Source organism: Chironomus tepperi, unplaced genomic scaffold, assembly GCF_022539635.2.
Source record: "Chironomus tepperi strain 1889 unplaced genomic scaffold, CSIRO-AGI_Ctep_v1 contig_335, whole genome shotgun sequence".
Lineage (NCBI taxonomy): Eukaryota > Metazoa > Arthropoda > Insecta > Diptera > Chironomidae > Chironomus > Chironomus tepperi.
Window position 1 is genome coordinate 3,086,851 of NW_027226457.1, and position 19,585 is coordinate 3,106,435.

A 19,585-nucleotide genomic window follows, 5' to 3' on the forward strand; every position below is an offset into this window, starting at 1 on the left:
GCAGAAGAGGCAATAATCGGATAAATGCAATTGAACAATGTTCTATGGCTATTTAATGATAAGTTTTACATAAAATATTTGATGCCGTCAATGCCAATTCAATTTCATTCTCATATTTCAACATTTAATACTCCTTCTTGTTCTATATTTAAAGTTCTTTAGTAATTCGAAGTGAAAAATTGAATTTTTATTAAGAATGAAGTTCAGGTTCTTAGAATGTATCAATTGGATCAGTAAATTCAATGACTTCAACTTAATATTAAGAATTTGAATGATTTTCCAAAAACCGTTAAATTCAAATTTCACGTGGTTGGAGTTTTTTTCATCGAATCGGTTTAAAAAATTCAAATTTAATTTGACAGTTAAGAGCTTTTACATGATTATGGAAATTTTTATTGAAAAACTCAATATTTGAGTACCTGGATGGTAAGTTGCAGGACTTTAATTGCTTTAAAGTTTCAGAAATAGTTAGAACGACCCACTTTCTCGATTAAATTAGATTTTAATGACATTTTGAATTATTTCTACTTTTACCTGCCAACTTAAATTTTAAAAGTTTGTAGAAAATAAAGGAACTTCCAATTTAAGTTTCAGAACAATAAACAAAGGCCTTTTTATAAATATTCTTTGTAACTTTAACTAACTCATCCATTAGTCTAGAATTGATCGTCAAGAAGAAGACATAAAATTTAAGTAAACTAAATCAATCCATGACAAAATCGCAGTAGGCACATTATATTAAGACAATAATAACAAAGTGCTAGCAAGTGGATATTCCCATATTTTGTGGACCGTCACGAATAATAGAAAACAAAGACGCAATTTTCTGAAATATTCAGTGTATAAAAAGATTTTAAACAAATTAATAGTGCAAAATGAAGTTCCAATATAAAGAAGAACATCCATTCGAAAAACGTAGAGCAGAAGGAGATAAAATTAGAAAGAAGTATCCAGATAGAGTGCCTGTAAGTGTTATAAAATTGGAATCAATAACCAGAAATTTTTTGCAAAAAAAGAAAAATGTCGACAAAAAAAGAAAAAATCAATCTTAACTATTATTACGAAATTCGCATATGAGTCATTCAAGGAACGATTACAATATTATTAAACGACGTAATTAGATCAAAATTTAGCATAATTAACTTGATTTTCAAGTATTCTCTAACTCTATCAAGGTCAAAAAAGAACTTTAGTCTCTTTGTTTAATTAAAACAAAAACTTTGTTGTTTGGCATCAAAGAAAAATCATACATAGACAACTGCCTGTACAAATATAATAATAATAAGCTATACATGTACAATACCTCTTCATATGTATCTAATTCGAAATGGTTCATAACTTTTGCATTTCCAAGGAATTAAGCTTCTCATTCCTGATTTCTATTCGGGTTAAATTAAGACGTACACAGAAGTAGTAAACAAATACACAAATAGTCATTTCATTATCAGAGACGACGACGCAATTTATAGGAAAAATAATAATCTACAAAAAGGAATTCTTTGACCGATATATTCACAGCTGAATTATCAGTACAGGAGTTATCAATGATGCCTTAAAAATTGAGTCATACAGCCGTTCCATAAAAGTAAAAAAATTGCCGTTCAATACAAAAAAAAAAGTTACTTCAAGTAGCAATCATATGATTTTTACAAATACACTTTTCTCTTTGTGTTGTTTGAAAACAAGTTTCTCTGCCTGCTGATTCTTCAATAAATAAAAATAAACAACACGATATAAGCACGAGCGAGTGAGCATGAATAAAAATTTATTATTTCGTAAAAGTGCTCGTAACGTGAGCAGATAGCAAAATTAATAAGTGACGAACATATTTGATGCCAAAAAAATCTTTCTAAACTATTTTTCTTGCTAAACTTGTTCTCACTTTTTCACGATCATCATTATTAATTGTTGTTGACAACTGTCATGTCGTTTCAAATTTCAATTTGCATTGTTGACTACTTTGATCGCTTGATTGAGTGGATTTAGTTCAAATTGATTCATAACGAACTTTTTAATTTTGAATTATTCTGAAACCTGTACAATTGTTCTTGGAAATTGTAAGGTTTTCAATTTTAGACTAGTTTTGATATTCAAAAGTTAAAAATACGTTAAATTTTAATTCGCATTTAACGTATTTATCACAATTATTTGTTGATAAAAATCACCTAGAACTTACTTGAAGCTTTACGGAATTAAAGATACTAAATTCATTGTCAAAGCTTTTATATTCGCAGTAATTATAGCGTCTCAAGGTGAATAATAAGGTTCATAGAGAACAATGTCATTCGAATGAAGTAATATGCGTCTATGAACTGTCTTACCCAAAAACTGACTATCTTCTGTGTTTATTTATGGGGTTGTTCACTTATGACGTCCAATAGTCAGAGTAAAAAAAGGTTTAAAGCTTTAAGCCACACATAAAAGGCGAAAAAATTTCGATTGATGTCATTGGTGAATGACAAATAAAAATTTCTGGTTTTCTTGATGTACATACATGCCTGCAATGCATATAATTACGAAGATGTTCTTGTTTTCACCAAAAAAATTTATATTGTTTTTTTCTTTTCGTCTATTTTTAGGTGATTGTCGAAAAGGCACCAAAAGCACGTATTGGAGATCTTGACAAGAAAAAATACTTAGTTCCATCTGACTTGACTGTCGGCCAATTCTACTTCCTCATCCGCAAGCGCATTCATCTACGTCCAGAAGATGCATTATTCTTTTTCGTTAATAATGTGATTCCTCCAACTAGTGCAACTATGGGAAGTCTATATCAAGAGCACCATGAAGAAGATTTCTTCTTGTACATTGCCTACTCCGATGAAAATGTTTATGGTAACTAACTTGACTTTGACACACAAAAACAAGTAAATATTTTGTGAGATGATTCAATGGAGTCTGTAAACCACATGATTAAAAAGATATATATTTAATATAATTAACTTATATGTGTGAAGAATCATTACTAGTAATTAAAAAAAACAAACGATGATACCATAATCATTATTATCATTTCTCTATATTATTCTACGTCTGTCTTAAATTAATCTATTAATGCTAAAGAAAAATTAAAGTTAATAGAACATGTCCACGTTCAAGACTCTTCTTTAGTGTAAATAAGATTAGCTTTTTTCCCACACAACTTTTTATTTCAATTTTAATTTTTTTGTGAAAAAAAATCCTTAGAATTAATTATGTTAATTAAAAAAAATGTGATTGGAAACGATTGATGAGATAATATGAATGCATTTTAACGACAATTTCGAATGCTTTTTTCCAAGTTCTGATTTTTCTCAATAGTAAAAGCTCTTAATCGTTTCAACAAAAAAAGTAAAAAAAATTAACAAATTTTAAAATCTTAAAAATAAATAAAAAAAAAATTAATTAATGAACCTGAATAAGAATGAATTGCAAGATAAATACTTTTTGGTGAGTGGAATTTCTTCTCTTTTGAATAACTGCACATTTTGTGGTAGTTAAGTATGAGTATAATGTCAAATGAAAAATTATTATTATTATATTTGTTTTAATGATGAATGTAGTATATTTACGAATAAAGGAGGTTCATTATGAGCCAATAAACTACTTTTGTGTTGCATTCTAATACTTTGTTTCAGCCTTTATCAGCCTTCTTTTTGCATTGTCTAACTTACACGTACTCATCACAATTTATTTACGACTTAGGTAACAATAAATATTAATATTAAGCTATGCCTTTATATCCTATGAGTCAATCACATCTGTCTCGAAGGAATTAGCCAGGCTGATAAGAGTAAATGTCAACTTCGCATTTTTAAAACGGAATCGACCTTTTCTCTTATCAATCTATAGTTAAGATTCTCTAACATAACTTCTCGTGCCGTAGGTAGACGTCTTATGCTATCAACATAAATTACAGGCTCATATCTATCTTCAAATGCATTAAGTTCTTTCTCTAATCGTACTCGCACAGGAAGACTCATACTTTTGTCATTTGTCCCACTCGGTTCTCTATCCTTTCCTTCTTCAAGCTCGAGACTTCTTTGTAGCTCGCGTAGTCTGTGGATTAGAATATACGATGACTCAAAATTCTCAACTGCCATTTCTCTGTTCTTTTCAATAAGTCTGACTTCGCCATAAAGCTGGACTGTTGAATGTAAATACTCTTTGGGATGAAATTCTGCATGTATTTTAAGACTAATTGCTCCATCAGGTAATTGATATTCTCTACAAAAGACTTTATTTAATGATTTAATTTTTTTTTATGCATGAATTTCATTTGTTACCTGTCAATATTCGGAATCGTAATTGATTGAATACAGTTCGGACTAGCTAAATATCCAATGACATTGCATCTCCCATAGTGAACTGTTGCTGGATTGTCAGCCAAAACTATCTCCTCAATCAATAGAAATTTGTAAAAGTTCACATAATCTGGAAGATTGAAGTTCATAACGGCGCCCAATTTTTGTTGTTTACTGGATGTTTCCGTGGGAAAATTAGAACAAGAATGAAAATTGAAAGCAAATTTTCTCATTTTATCGTCTCAATGAACTCATGTTTCTAGTTCATACCTGTCATAAGAATGATTTGCTAATAATATGATATACTAATTGTTGCAAATAGCTGCAAATTAAGACAAAATGATAAAGTTAATAAATTCAAAGTCAGTGATGTTGATTTTAGTACAAAACTTAATGTTGACAAGAATTTAATTCAATTTAATTAAGGAAAAATATGGCTGAGGAGGTGCAGTCAGTGTGGAAGAAAGTGGATTTGAACTGCAGAAACCGAAACATAATTCTGAGGTATGAAGGACATGAAAATCATCCATGATTTCACAATTTAATTGCGAATATTCTTAATTCACATAGAAATTCATCGCATGGAATATGGTTGAGTTCACTGTTGTTCCTGGCTTATCTTCAGACAATAATAAGAAATCCAAAGACTATACAATTTAACTATGAGCTATCAACGGCTTTATTATTCGGACTGATGTTGCAATCTATAGAGATTTTCATAAGCTTTTCATTCATCGAACAAATACCATTTTGGACTAAACTGCTATTAAAGGTAGTTCCAGTATGTACAACGTCAATATTAATTAATCAAATATTGGGACAAAATCTAATATTTAGTTTCATCACTGGAGCTGTAATAATGATTGTGTACTATTTGACTCTTATGTACATATTAAAAGCAATGCCCAGATGCTTTACATTTGGGGAAGCAACAATTGTCGTCCAAGGACTCGTAATTTTCATCTACAACTGCTTCTTAATCCTGCCATTTATCGATGATGCCAAAACAATGAACGATCAACTTAACATGATTCTGCAATTAGGCTTAATTGGAGTACTTTTTCTAATATTCATGACTCACTTTATACCAATATTTCGTTCATGGTATTTATTCTATCCGCTTTTACTTTTCGTCGCATTTACATTATGTATAACGACATTGGATGGAAAATATGCAATAACAATTCTATGGAATTTCGTATTTAACGATATCGAAAGAATTATTATCGTCGGAGTCTATGTGTTGCTTTTGATTACGGCCGGTGTTGCAGTATCATGGCAAATTAAAAAGAACCGAAAGAGTACAACGGCAGTGCGCAAAATTTTTCACATACTCATTGTTCTAGTATATATTCCTGGACTTGTATATCAATGTCATTTTCTATACATTGCTTCTGTTGTCATTTTGGCTGTACTCATTGTTCTAGAGATCGCTCGAGTCATTAAATTATGGCCAGTTTATGAAGCACTAGAAATTAGCGTTCAATCATTTATTGATGAACAAGATGCGGGAAATATTGCATTAACTCCGTTGTACTTACTAATTGGTTGTTCATTGCCACTTTGGATACATAATTCACCATGTGACTTGATTGGATCAACATCATTCGAGTTTCTTCCATTGATTTCGGGTATTCTATCAGTTGGCATTGGAGATACGTTTGCTAGTGTTATCGGAAGTAAAATCGGTAGACATAAATGGAGTAACAAGTCAATAAAATCGATTGAAGGAACTATCGCAAGCATCGTTGCTCAAGGAATTTTCATATACGGCCTTTACACGATCGAATTTTTACAATTAGATTTAAAACTAGCTGCATTGTGCGGCATTGCTGTGATCTCAAATGCACTTATTGAAACGTTCATTAATCAAGTAGATAATTTAATACTTCCCATACTGACGTATATTATTTTGATGTATAAGTAATTTAAATATGATAAAGAGAATCGTTGTTATTTTTTTAAATACGTGATAATAAAAAAAATACTTGTTGAACCTTGATAACACTTGTTTTTCTCAAAGACACCTTTGCTTTCTATTTATCGTTATCTTGAACGAGATTGCTTCGATGAGCTTTCATCCAACGGTTATTTTGAATTCAAATCTCTTCAACAGCTTTTGAAAGCTATACAACAGTTTCAAGGAATTGAAAGGTTCTCAAACATTTTCCATCTTTTCCAGCATATTGATGAACTTATTGTACCTGTCGATTCATTATCATTATTTTATTAACTTTAAATATTGCAAATAAGTGAGGAATTGCAGATTGCCTTTAGAACAGTAATTTTAGAACAGAGGAGTGTAACGGTTGGAAAATATTTGAATAGTTTTAAAGGGCAAGAACTGAGAGAATCGCGAAAAAATCAGCGTTTAACAAATAGAAAAGTTAAAAAAATTAATTAAACTAACTCAGATATGATAAAACTATAAAGAAAAGCGACAAAAAGGTGTGTAAAGTGCTAAAATAATCGTAAAAGTGAGAAAATTGATCAAATATTGCCGAAAAATTCAATTGAAGAAAAATTTGGGAGTGTGAAGAAAAAAAGCCGAAAAAATTTTCAAAAATCCAGCTTGATTATTTTAAGCACTTTTTAAAGGATTTAACCATTAGAAGTTATCAAATTAGGATTACCAATTCATTTTGGACAGGTGAGTTATATTGAAAATCGTGAAACAGTGCACGAAATTTGTAGAAAAATGTATGTAAAAAAAAATTTTTTAAATGGCACTTAATAAGTGAAATAAGAATAAGAAGAAGGAGGTTCTATATAATGTTTAATTTTGCACTAGCAAATAGTAGAAAAATATTCATTATCACGCTAAATGATAATCATGTTAATTACTAGTATGCGATATACGTTAGCTTCAGTCGATTCAACATTTCTATTTATTCGTCAATTTATCTACTATAATTAACTATATATACAGTCATACTTAGTTCAAGGAACAAGTGTTTCCTTTCAAAACATTTAAAATTGAGTTACTCTGTGATCAGAATTTACAATCAAAAAGTCATAAATCAGAAATATAAAAGTGTAGTAGTTTAACTAAATAATCTGCCATGTACATGATTTTTCATATGAAAATGGTGAAATGAGGAAAATGTGAAAAATAATTTTCATCAATTTAAAAGAAAAAAGCTCGTTATGCTCCAAAAAGTTTGCCTTTTTCCAGATCTGATCCATAAAAAAAAGTACTAAACTTGAATCAATCGACGAGCTTTTAACATTACTTGAACTAAATTTCTAGTCTAGCTCAAGTTTTAGGCCATAAATTAAGCGGTTTACCATTATTAAAATAAGAATTATGATTAAAAATGGTATTAAAAGGGTAAAATAGATGAGAAGCATAAGACGAAAGATATAAAGCATAAAACATCATTAACATGGCAACGTCGCAGAGGCTCATCGTCAAGTGAAAAAAAATTCAAAATGGCTGGTGTAGATGGACAATGTTAACATCATAAGAAAAGTGTGAAATATTGTGAAATAATTTGCATTAGCCTCATTCAAAGTTTGATAAAGTTGTAATTAAGATAGCCATAATTAAGTTTAAATTAAATTTAAACGCTAAGAGACTCAATGTAGCCAAAAAATTGATGTGTGAAAAGTCAAGTTCATGATTCGAAAGACGAAAAGAAAAATTTTAGTGAAAAGATCCGAAATAGATTAAAAGAAAAACGGGAAAAAAGAGAAAAAATTGTGTTCAATATTAAATTAAAAAATTTAAAACCAAGAAAACATAAAAAAGTTTAAAATTAATTAAAGAGGAATCCTCAACTTACAAATCAAGTGATTGTCGTATAAAGTTAGTTACATTTTTAATCAATCAAAGCTCAGCCAAACCCAAGTTAAGAGAACAAAAAAAAAGGACTTTTTTCATGTTACCGCAAAGGATTAAAATCACTAGGAAATTTTATGTGAAATATAAAACAAGTGCAAAAACTTTTTGTTGAAAAATATTGATTTCTCCAGCAAAAGAAACACGGCAATTGAAAGATTTTTTACTACAGATTAAAAAAACTTCTCATTTTTTTTGCAAAAAAAGCAGAGAAATCGGTATTAACTATATAGAGACAGAATTACTAAAGGATCACTTACCAAAATCACAATATAGACATAGAAAAAAAATTTAAATTCTAAATTGATTAGGCCATTGTCCATCAAAAAAAAAAAGTATATAAACCTGAATAAACTCATACGTTAATTAAGAATTACAATCAATCAATCTTGCATCTCAAGGAATATTATAAATATTAAATTCACACACAAAAAACTATTAAAAATTTTCGGTTAGTATAAAATTTCATCATTCATTATTATATTTTATATCAAATTAATCATCTCATGTCTATGGATGCTGATTAGCGGCTTAATTAAGTGCCTTAAAATGCTTGTGAACAATTGTCCATAGTGTCACGAATCGACAAATTTTTGTGAAAATTAATTTTCAATGCATGGAAAAAAAAATTTTCCGTGAGAAAGAAGAAAATTTTCATTAGATAGGGCGTCGTCATACAAAAAAAAATTCTTCAGATGAGATAAAATAAATTGTGTGTGTGTGTGTGAGGAGAAGAAAAAAAAATTGTATGAGTACGAAGCGAATATATAGTTTCGGAAAAAAGTGAAGCATTAATGCGCATGATCCATACAATTGGAGTTTTTTTTCTCCATATTTCATTACTACTTAGCTCCATACAATCCGAACGAACGCACTAATGTGAATAACGAGATTTTTCACTACGTGATGCTTTTATTTCTGTATATTTGCCATCACTTTAAAGGCCATCACATGTAAACATATGATGTATATGAAGGAGCATGGATGAGATTCGATTTTCACAGGAAAAAAATGAAATAAATATGTATAGATATTGTTTTACTTGCTTGCATTAAGGCACACACAAATTTTTAAGTAAATAGTCATTCATCATTCATGCTCAAGTATCAGATTCTTTCCTCTGATACCTAATATTTGATAAAATTTCAAGTTTCTGCCTTAAATAAGAATATTCAATGGGATTTCTATTATTAGACTTTTGAACGGTTTTTTGCGAAAAAAAATATACATATTAATGTTTGTATTATAATTCTGTCCTATCCGATATCCAAGTTCGTTTAATAATTGAGACTCTTATGTCTGGAAAAATTCACTTCCATTAACAAGTGTACAAAAAAATAACAAAACATGACTATTGTTTATATTTAATTAGTTTGTGAATACTGGATACAATGCAATTAGAAAGTTTTCTATGCTGCTACAAATTCTCACTAGATCTAGAGTGTAGATTAGGCTAATAAGTTTGCAAGCTTTGATTAAGAAATTGCCTTCTTCCTCTACAAGCTCACTTGTTTTGATTGTATTCTGTCATGAGATACTACAAATGTCCAAAATATTATCATTTTTAAGCTTTTTTATATTTGTGAGAAGTGTGCAAGATTTTTCTTCTTATTTCTATGATGTGGTGTTGTTTACTGCTGAATAATAAGATTCTCAGGGCATGAATACAGCACTAATTTGAAGCTTTCAATTTATTTTCTGGTTGTCATATTATTATTGGATTAGTAATGCTGTCTAAAATTGTAATACTTTCTGTAAAACTATGTGCCGGCAGTTTCCTGGATTATTTTAAAAGTGAAGTTCAGCTTGAAGAATTTGACAACACAATTCCTATAATATGATTCTTAATTATTCATCCAGAACTCAAATTAAGAGGGTACAAACCAGAAATAACTCTAATTTTTAATTTAGACAATATCCAGGTCTTACCAGCATGACTTACATACTTTAAAATTACTATAAAAACATGTAAATACTTCAGATATAAATAACCAGACATAAATTTTTCTTGTGTCTATAAATTCACCAAAAACACGATTAAGCAATTCTGTAGAATTTCGCATTCAATTAACACAGTATTATGATGAGACCTGCCTTGTTTGCTTGATTTTTGCCTTAAATAATTAGCATATTTATCAGATATCGGTTGTATTCAAGTCGTAAAAGTGATGTTATAAGAAGTGTTTTGATTTACTGCCAGAATTGTGATTTATTTACGGGAACAATGAGATTTTTGACTTAATAAAGTTGTCATTCATGAAAATTTCAATAATATCACTTAAAATTGACAAATGTTTAAAGCTTGACGTCAATATGACTCAAAAAAGTGGATGTAAATCTGATTCAGACTAAATAGTTGTTGACAATTAATCACCAGTGCTTATAATTTAAGTGAAAATTGCGCTCAAAGTGATTGCTCAGCCGATTTATTTACTCACTTACTTTATGTATTGACAAAATGTGGAATAATCGGCAAAAAAATCAGGTTTTTATCGGAAATAATTGCAGTTATCATGCGACAATATATATTCATGCCTTATTTTGGTGACGTCACGCACAGTAGTAAAAAAATATTATTCGATATATGAAATTCTTATTTTTATGTCCCATATAGGCAAAAAATTTCTCCTGAATGCTAATATCATATAAGCGTGTACAAGTGCATGAACTTATTAAAATTATTTTCGGCGCCGAAAACTCACACACACACACACATACGTTCGTCCGTACGTACATAAAATACGGTACTGGAATCAAAATGATTTGTGAATTAATTATTAATCACACAAAAGGGAGAGGATTTTTCATTTCTGCACATTTTCATTGAATCAAAGCACAGTTGATTCTTTTAAAAATAATGTGAAAATTCAAGGGAAAACTACTCGCGTTGAAGGAAAATTTATGGAAATTTTTTATCGATCGTGATGGTAAAATAATGAAAAGTTTTAGTAATTTATCCTTCATGGAATTCCTTTTGATTTTGTGTGACACAAAATAATGAAAATGTGGATTAATTGGTCACTTGTGGAGGAAATGACCTTGTCTGAAATTCTACAAATATTTGAATTTTGATTCTGCTGGTTGGAATTTATTGGTTGTAAAAGACATTGTTGTCTTCCTGAAACTGCAGTGAGACAATTTTTGTCACAAATTAAATCGGTCAAAATCACTTGATAAGCGCCGTCAAAGTTTTTTAGCGTTCGTTGCGATATTTTGGCGACTTAGGAATGTTTTAGCTAACAAGTTGTACTGTTCAGAGGAGTTATAGATACCTAAGTATAGACTTACACTGGAATCATTAAAACATGCGTACATTGTAGTTCAATATGACATTCACAATGCTTTAATTACTAGACAATTTTCCATAAAATCTTAATCTTCTATTCGATTCGCGGAACCCGTATGAATACAGAATTAGCTCGTAATTAAAGCAAAATTCAATGTCAAATGACATCAAATCTAAATCCTAAACTTCCGAAAATATCAAAATATATTTAGACATAGTAAACTACTGCATTGATTAACATGTCCTTAAAGATCGCTAGACCTGAATAGATACGATAAAGATTTGAGACAAATTAGATCTCAATAAGTCAGCAGATGTGCAAAGGAGGTCAATACTAAATATCAACACTGAACTATTTCCCTAAAAATATAAACTCGTGTCTAAAATTCACAGTAATATTGATCAGTAACTCAACAGATAATCGATAAAATATTTTACTGCTCCAAAATAGAATATGAATTGCAAATTATTAGGTTGATCAGTTCAAACGCAAGCACAATTTAATAACACACATAAAATGTATGCTGAACTTTTGATCTTTTTCGTCTGTATGACTGTATGCGATCTGATTCCGTAGACTAAATCCCATCAAAAAACAAAAAAAGCTTTGCGAAAAAGGAACAAAAAATTTGAATTTTGTCTGGTGAAAGCGCTTCTAATAACGAAATCTATACACGATGACCCCATCAATAAATTGTTAATGTAGATAACAAGAAAGTAATATTAATGCGAAATGTTTTTTATGTGCTTTCATCGCTTCGAACTTTTTTTTTTATTTTCCTCCAATGTTTTTAATGAATATTATTTTTGTGCGATTTTATTACACTATGAGCTATATTAAACGCTTCCTGCTGTACATTATATTCAGTACTATGTCTTCATATGTGAATGAATACGAAATAAAAGAATGAAAATAAAAATGTTGAATTGAATGTGCAAACATGAGTGTCTAATATCTTAAAATCAACTGGGAGCATCTAATGATTGACGTCATGCAATGTGTTGTCATTTACATGTTTTTCTATTGCCTTTCTTCTCATGGGAGAAGCACTGAGCGGCATTTAATTATTAATGACGACGAGAAATAATATACATACGTTGAGTCAGGGATGTATTCAGCAAGTGGTAGTTCTCAATATTTTTTTTAAATTATTTAAAACTTAACGGTTTCTACAGAATTGAATTATTCAAAATTCTCAGTCTAGAACCCTCTGAATACATCCCAGCCATTTACATACATCTTTTATTTATCTATACATGACTGATACATTTATTTATTTTGAAAGATGACTAATGAAATCTGATGTTTTTCCCTCTATTTTATTTCATATATCCATCGCATCCCCCTATGTTATATAGGTGAAAATGAATGAATTGGACGCCTTAAGACAAGAAGCTGAAACATTAAAAAATGCTATTCGTGTAAGTGAATATTATCATTTTATTATCGCAACACTTGTAAATAATAAATACAACACCTGTCCTATTCATTAATTGACTATTCATAATTTCTTTCTCTTCCATTCCTTTTTTTTTTGTTTATGTCTTCTTCGACTTTCGAATTCCGTTTTTTTTTTTCTGTTCCAATTATGTGAATGATAATGACAACAGGATGCACGAAAAGCAGCGTGCGACACCAGTCTGGTGCAGGCAACGAATAATTTGGAACCAATCGGCCGCATTCAGATGCGTACAAGACGCACATTGCGTGGTCACTTAGCCAAAATTTATGCGATGCACTGGGGCAGTGATTCAAGAAATTTAGTGTCAGCATCTCAAGATGGTAAATTGATTGTTTGGGATTCACACACAACAAACAAGGTATGTGCCATACGTGTTTATTTGTTTTGATTTACATTTAATTTAAGTAATGTTAATTGATTGGAAGTCACATACTTGTTACTCAATGATTTTGTACGTGATCGAATGAAGTAATGCAACTACATATTTTTTCCCCATATACATTTGTACATTGTTCATGAGTGTTCTTCTTTTCCCTTGAACTGCTTGCTATTCACTCACTCAATCAATTGACTAATTTTTTGCGGCTTATATAGAAAGGGAAATTCTCGGCTATTGCCAATATAAAATCATCGATTTAAAATAACTTAATTGTTTACAGCAATAAAGGCGGACGGCAATAATATAGACATGTTTTCTCCTCGTGATATTACATTTTGGATGTATGAACGATGAGTTTAATGGAATTCCAAAATTCTTTCTAAATGTCTTTTTTCAAGTTTAAAAATATTTAAATTCTATAAATTCGTTACATTTTTAAATATCAAAAATCTGCAAAATTAGCAAAAAGTCCAGAAAATGCCAGTTTTCCAAGCTAGTTTTCCACCAGAAGAATGAAAATCTCATCTCGTATATTTTTTCTCTGCCTTCATATTTAACAACAATTTGTATATTAACCGCAACTTAATTTATCACATACATAAATGAGTAACAAGAAAGTGTATAGACTGTCTTTCTAATACTGATGTAAAACACGAATTCGATACAACTTTGTAGGTACACGCAATACCTTTACGTAGTTCTTGGGTCATGACATGCGCGTACGCTCCATCAGGCAGTTTCGTTGCATGTGGCGGTTTGGATAATATCTGTTCAATATATAGCTTAAAGACTAGAGAAGGAAATGTGCGTGTATCACGTGAACTGCCTGGCCACACCGGCTACTTATCTTGTTGTCGATTCTTGGATGATAATCAGGTAAGATTTTGCTATCTCCTCATAATTATATATAACTGATTTACTCAAACATAATTTTTTTGTGTTGGATTCAACAGATAGTAACAAGTTCTGGAGATATGTCATGCGGTTTATGGGATATCGAAACAGGCCAACAATGCACATCATTTTTGGGTCATACTGGTGATGTAATGGCATTGTCACTGTCACCGCATTGTAGAGCATTCGTTTCCGGAGCATGCGATGCTTCAGCCAAATTATGGGATATCCGAGAAGGTCAATGCAAGCAAACCTTTCCAGGTCATGAAAGTGATATTAATGCAGTTACAGTAAGTCACTCAAACTCTTGTTTTATTACTTTGCATTATTAACTGTTTATTATATTTGTTCAGTTCTTTCCCAATGGCTATGCATTCGCAACTGGCTCTGATGACGCCACTTGCCGTCTCTTTGATATCCGTGCTGATCAAGAATTGGCTATGTATTCACATGATAACATCATTTGCGGTATCACATCAGTTGCATTTTCAAAATCAGGACGTCTCTTGTTAGCAGGCTATGATGATTTCAATTGCAATGTATGGGATACAATGAAAGCCGAACGGGCTGGTAAGATTCTAAATTATTGCTGTATGTTGATGGATGTAATACAAATAATGTTTGATTATAGGTATCTTGGCTGGTCACGATAATCGCGTATCATGTCTAGGCGTTACTGAGAACGGCATGGCTGTAGCGACAGGCTCGTGGGATTCCTTTTTACGTGTATGGAACTAATTTAATTACAAAAACAAATATGAAAAAAATCATCTTCTTTATCTCGCGCCCGTAACTCTCAAAATTATCTACCTTTTTATTTTCCTTATTAATCTGATAAGGATGCTAAAAGAAAATCACACAAACACACACAAAAAATAAGTAACAAAGATATCAAAAAACATGTTAAAATGAGGAAAAAAAAAAATCCTATTTAAATGAAAGAAATGCGATTAGAGCGAGAAATGCTGTCATTTTTTGAGAATGATGGCTGAAAAGGCAATGCCAATCTACTACTTACTTATCCGAATCTACAAAAAAAAAAAAAAACAGAACATATTACAAGACCCACAACTTTTAATGATTTATTTCCTCTTTAAAAAAGTTACAAATTCTACCTTAAACATAGGAAAAAAAAACTGTTTTTAACATAGTGAAGAATAACAAGAACAAAATGTAATGCTCTTTACATAACTTACCCATCATGCCATAATGAATCGTAATAAATTAACAATTGTTTATTTGTTTTTTAACCGAAAACAATGACGACAAAGAGGTTTTTTAAAAGTGTCCATATTAACTTCCGTAGAAGTTTAAAGCAGTTTAAAAGTGTATAAAAGTAACATTTCTAGTAGATTGTGTGAAGATTTTGAGTGAAACATTGCAATTGCGAAGAGTTTATTCTATAAAATTAGTCAGTTATTTATTTCTGACGAAATTAGAGATTAAGTCATCTTTCGGGAGAACAAAGTTTCATTCGGGAAATTCCCTTAGTTGGACAACAACAAACAGAGATAAGTTTTATCCATCACATTATTTTTCTAATTACTTTATGTTTCATTCAAAACAAAAATGCCATTGAAGAAGAAAAACAAACTATAACTGAAACCATTAGACGTCCGCTCACTTATTGAAAACTACATACAAAATATCGCTTTAATCAGATCAAGTCATTTTCCTCGCGATCGGTCGCGTACAAAAAAAAAGTATGAAAAAAAACTACAAAAAAGAGAGAAAAATTCTAATTTTTTCTACTATATTATGTCAATACATTTATAGCTTCTCTTTTTCTTCTAAATGAAATCATAAATGTGTTAAAAATCATTTAATAATAAATTTAGACTTGATGAATATTTAATTATTTAAGCTTATTGCTAACCAGCAGAAAAAAAATGGAAATTTTTAGCCCTATAAATGAAAGATTATAATGCACAATCCATGCGCAAAATGATGTTATTTAAATTTATTTATTTTTACGGAGACCAATCAAAAAAAAAAAAATAATCGAAAAATAAACTCAAAACACAAAAAAAAAGTGAATGTCTGAGAGAAGAAGGAAGAGCATAACATATTTTTTAAAGTGAAAAAAAGTATTTTGTTTAAATCTCTTTCTTGTTTATGTTTATAGAAACTATTTTTGGTTAATTTAATTAATTTTTAGTCATTATTATGTAAGAACGAATGTAATTTTTGTAAGTTGTGAACTGGAAATTGACTATAAATTTACATTCCTTTAAAATCTATACAAATGTTTTGAAAATTCACTTTTTGAAACATTTGTAAGGTTTCAAGGATTGTAAAAGATCTTTCAAAACCGTATAAATTCATATTGAATGTTTGAAAACCCTACAAATTCTTTGAACACCTCATTAGTTTCTGAAGGCATTTGAAATGTTTTCAAGCAATTGACATGAATGAATGCAATTTAAAAGAGATTAAATCATTTCCAGGTCACGATGTATAGGAATTTAATCACAAGGAAACATGATAGTTCTTTATTTCCTATTAAAAATACGAGAAAAAAAATTAGAAGCACTGAGCGATTCTTTCAAAATGAAAAAAATAAAAAAAAACTGTTTTTAGGTCTAACACAATTTACATTTACACGTAAAAGGTAAAAAAAAATCATAAAATTTAATCATATATACACACAAAACACGCATAAATACATTTACTAATTTTAAAGTGAACTGTCATAATAAAACCAATGTGCAAATTATTTTATGCATTAAAAAAAAAAGAATTGCATCTGACCGATGCTGGAAAAAATTGAGATAAATAAATCGTACACACACAATCAATATGATTTTATTTTTGTTTATTGTTTTTATTCTCTTTTTATCATCATTTATTTTTACGTCCCCCTTTATTTATTAAAACATTCTTTCAATCGAAGATTGAGTTTAAATATATACTATAATAGTAAATATTCCATCAGAAAATACACGTTAAAATGGGAAAATCTTTTTGTTTTTTCTTGAAGAAAATGAAAATGCAATATATGTGGAAAAAAAAAATATTCTAATTACACACAACTTCTACATCCAAAAACCAACCCACTTTATAGTTGAAAAAGGATAAATTTATTAAGTGAAAGTGAAAAAAAAAATTAAATAAAAAATACATACAACATGAAGAATTATAATGAAAATGAATAAAAAGTTGATAAGTTTTTAGAAGATGAAAAAAAAATGAGAAAACGAGACCAAATATGATGATTTTTTATAATTTTCTACTTAAAATGAACATAAAAATCTCTGATTAATGTTAAATGATGTCATAGAAGAAGCAAAAAAAAAAAAAATCTTAGTAGATTGAGCATTTAGTTATAAAAAAATGAAGTTTAGAAAATTATAAAACTTTAATGATGAAAAAAAAAAAAAGTCTAATTTGGGGCATGGGACGTCAATTCTTCAATTGCAGGCTTGTCTGACTCACATTTTGTCAACAAATTGTCATAATTGACTCGCAACTCAGATAATTGCAACTCTTTGTACTCAAATGTGAGTTGTTCTATAATGGTCGCAGTTGAGGATTTCATGTCCAGTCGCTCGAAAAGAACATAAACACACATACAAAGTAAGGAAAAAAAAAAGTGGAAAAAACACATACACAGCCATAATTTTTGTCGCTTTAATTTTCACACACCTTTCATCATGTTTAGATATGAGAGAATCACTATAGTCTATAAATGAAGCATTACATACATATTTCATTAAAAAAAAATTAATTTTTTGCACTTATGCGAATGAATAAATAAGAGAAAAATCGCGATTATTATATGCATTCAAAAAAATAAGTAAAAAAAAACATTTAAGGTAAGGAAAATTGAGCAACAATGCATTGCACAAGTTAAATAAAAAAAAAATTAAGAAATGCAGCTAATTATCAGAAAAGTGTCGTATTTAAGTTCCTCTGTGACTATTTTTAACTTTTATTCATTTCCACAAACAGCTTACAAACTTGAAACATTTCTCATTTTTACTTCATATGATTATGGAAATGTCCTATTTGAATTTATTAAAAAGGAACGAAACCATGTTCATATAAAAAATATATTGAATAAATTGCGTGAAAATGGGTAGAGGAATAAAGCTTTTTATATTCACAAGAAAAAAAAAATTGTCGTTCATATAAGAAAATTAGAAAGTTCTCATAAACATGAAAAAGTAATGTAAGCTGTATCAAAATTTATTAAGGAGAATAACACCTCTACTCATTGACTTCTTAGTTGTAAAAGAATTATTTTTCATTTATGCTTGAGCGGGGATTAGCTGTGATTTTTGTGGACTTTAAATGGAAATAATTTGAATTTATAACGGAAAAATTTCAAAATTTTCATCTGAAACCATACAAATGTTTGAATTTCTAACGGATAAATTTGAACAAAAACCATTCAAAAGTTTGAAAACATTTGTAGGGTTCTAAAATAAAATTCAAATAATTTCCGTTAAAAGCTCTCAAAATCTTTAAATCCCCGTGACTTAACATCATAAAAACATTATTCATTCTTTAAATTAAAAACAAATAAATTCTATTCCTTTCATTTCCATCAGATAAAATAAGGAAAAAGAAAAACTTTTTTTTCGTCGCCAGTTAAATAAAAATTATCACTACACAAAAGAAAAAAAAAATACACGTACCGCTTTTCGAATTGCGCATTTTTACATTTTTTACAAATCAAAATTTCAAAAAAAGGACGTTTAAAATTTTTGAAAAGTTTAATTTTTCAAAATTTTAGCAACAAAAAAGCAAATTAAAAGTTTTCTTTTCAATTTGAATTTTAGAATGCAAAAGTTAAGGAGAAGTAAGAATGATCGAAAGCTTAAGCTTAAGAAGAATTTTAAAAAAATATTTTGTGATATGTGCAAATGTTCAATGCGCATGAAACCATTTAACGCAATTATTTCTTTAATTCGATCATTCAATATTCTTTGTATTTTACTGAATTCTAGGCATGATCCCATTTTAACTCTGGATCGTGCTTAGATTCCACATTTTTGACCATCGTTAAAATACAAAAAATTAACACAACATCCAAAAAGTAATAATAATATATTTAGATAACAACACCTTAATTAGCTAGATATTCGTCAATCATTATTCGATCGAATTAATTGGGCTCAAGAAATAATTGGATCGTGCTTTGGTTTCGGCTTTTAAACATACGTCAACATCATGAATTACACACCATTCATAATTCATAATCGTTTTTACATCCAGCTCCTTTCGATAATTCACTCAAATTGTCATAAATACATCAAATTTTTAATTAAAATTAATATTCATATTGAAAAGAAGACGATGAGTTTGTTTGTGGGATATGATGTTGCAGTACATCCAATGCATTACACTTATATTCATGCTGTAATTCCAAAAAATTATAAAAACGCGTAAAACATCGTTTTTTATATGAAAACAAATCGTGATGTCTTTGATGTT

The 19,585-nt window shown here is 29.4% G+C and overlaps 3 protein-coding genes and 1 long non-coding RNA gene across 4 annotated transcripts; 3 read left to right on the plus strand and 1 right to left on the minus strand.

Moving 5' to 3' along the window:
• The first annotated feature begins 744 nt into the window (after nucleotides 1–744).
• Atg8a (Autophagy-related 8a) lies at nucleotides 745–3,585 on the plus strand. The gene is made up of 2 exons (XM_070643874.1): nucleotides 745–965; nucleotides 2,580–3,585. Exons 1-2 carry the CDS (start codon nucleotides 876–878, stop codon nucleotides 2,841–2,843), a joined length of 354 nt encoding a protein of 117 aa, XP_070499975.1. The 5' UTR covers nucleotides 745–875; the 3' UTR covers nucleotides 2,844–3,585.
• Nucleotides 3,118–6,274, minus strand: LOC139093225 (uncharacterized). Its single transcript, XR_011544671.1, has 2 exons — nucleotides 4,266–6,274; nucleotides 3,118–4,206 (listed from the first exon to the last, which is right to left on the minus strand). It is a non-coding gene; the product is annotated as an uncharacterized lncRNA (long non-coding RNA).
• On the plus strand, nucleotides 4,657–6,288 carry Dolk (Dolichol kinase). Its single transcript, XM_070643872.1, has 2 exons — nucleotides 4,657–4,787; nucleotides 4,854–6,288. The coding sequence occupies exons 1-2, from the start codon at nucleotides 4,717–4,719 to the stop codon at nucleotides 6,208–6,210; spliced, it is 1,428 nt and encodes a 475-aa protein (XP_070499973.1). The 5' UTR covers nucleotides 4,657–4,716; the 3' UTR covers nucleotides 6,211–6,288.
• A 4,061-nt stretch (nucleotides 6,289–10,349) lies between these two features.
• On the plus strand, nucleotides 10,350–16,944 carry Gbeta13F (guanine nucleotide-binding protein subunit beta-1). Its single transcript, XM_070644206.1, has 7 exons — nucleotides 10,350–10,609; nucleotides 12,770–12,832; nucleotides 13,022–13,231; nucleotides 13,928–14,128; nucleotides 14,206–14,436; nucleotides 14,500–14,716; nucleotides 14,778–16,944. Exons 1-7 carry the CDS (start codon nucleotides 10,583–10,585, stop codon nucleotides 14,882–14,884), a joined length of 1,056 nt encoding a protein of 351 aa, XP_070500307.1. The 5' UTR covers nucleotides 10,350–10,582; the 3' UTR covers nucleotides 14,885–16,944.
• The last annotated feature ends 2,641 nt before the right edge of the window (nucleotides 16,945–19,585 follow it).

What these genes read in the sequence shown, in the direction of transcription:
- Atg8a (XM_070643874.1), top strand. Translation starts at nt 876, where the DNA reads ATGAAGTTCCAATATAAAGAAGAACATCCATTCGAAAAACGTAGAGCA. An exon ending in AGTATCCAGATAGAGTGCCT is followed by an intron (nt 966 to 2,579) that starts GTAAGTGTTATA and finishes GTCTATTTTTAG; the next exon opens with GTGATTGTCGAAAAGGCACC.
- Dolk (XM_070643872.1), top strand. Translation starts at nt 4,717, where the DNA reads ATGGCTGAGGAGGTGCAGTCAGTGTGGAAGAAAGTGGATTTGAACTGC. An exon ending in AACCGAAACATAATTCTGAG is followed by an intron (nt 4,788 to 4,853) that starts GTATGAAGGACA and finishes TAATTCACATAG; the next exon opens with AAATTCATCGCATGGAATAT.
- Gbeta13F (XM_070644206.1), top strand. Translation starts at nt 10,583, where the DNA reads ATGTGGAATAATCGGCAAAAAAATCAG. An exon ending in GTGATATTAATGCAGTTACA is followed by an intron (nt 14,437 to 14,499) that starts GTAAGTCACTCA and finishes ATATTTGTTCAG; the next exon opens with TTCTTTCCCAATGGCTATGC. An exon ending in AATGAAAGCCGAACGGGCTG is followed by an intron (nt 14,717 to 14,777) that starts GTAAGATTCTAA and finishes GTTTGATTATAG; the next exon opens with GTATCTTGGCTGGTCACGAT.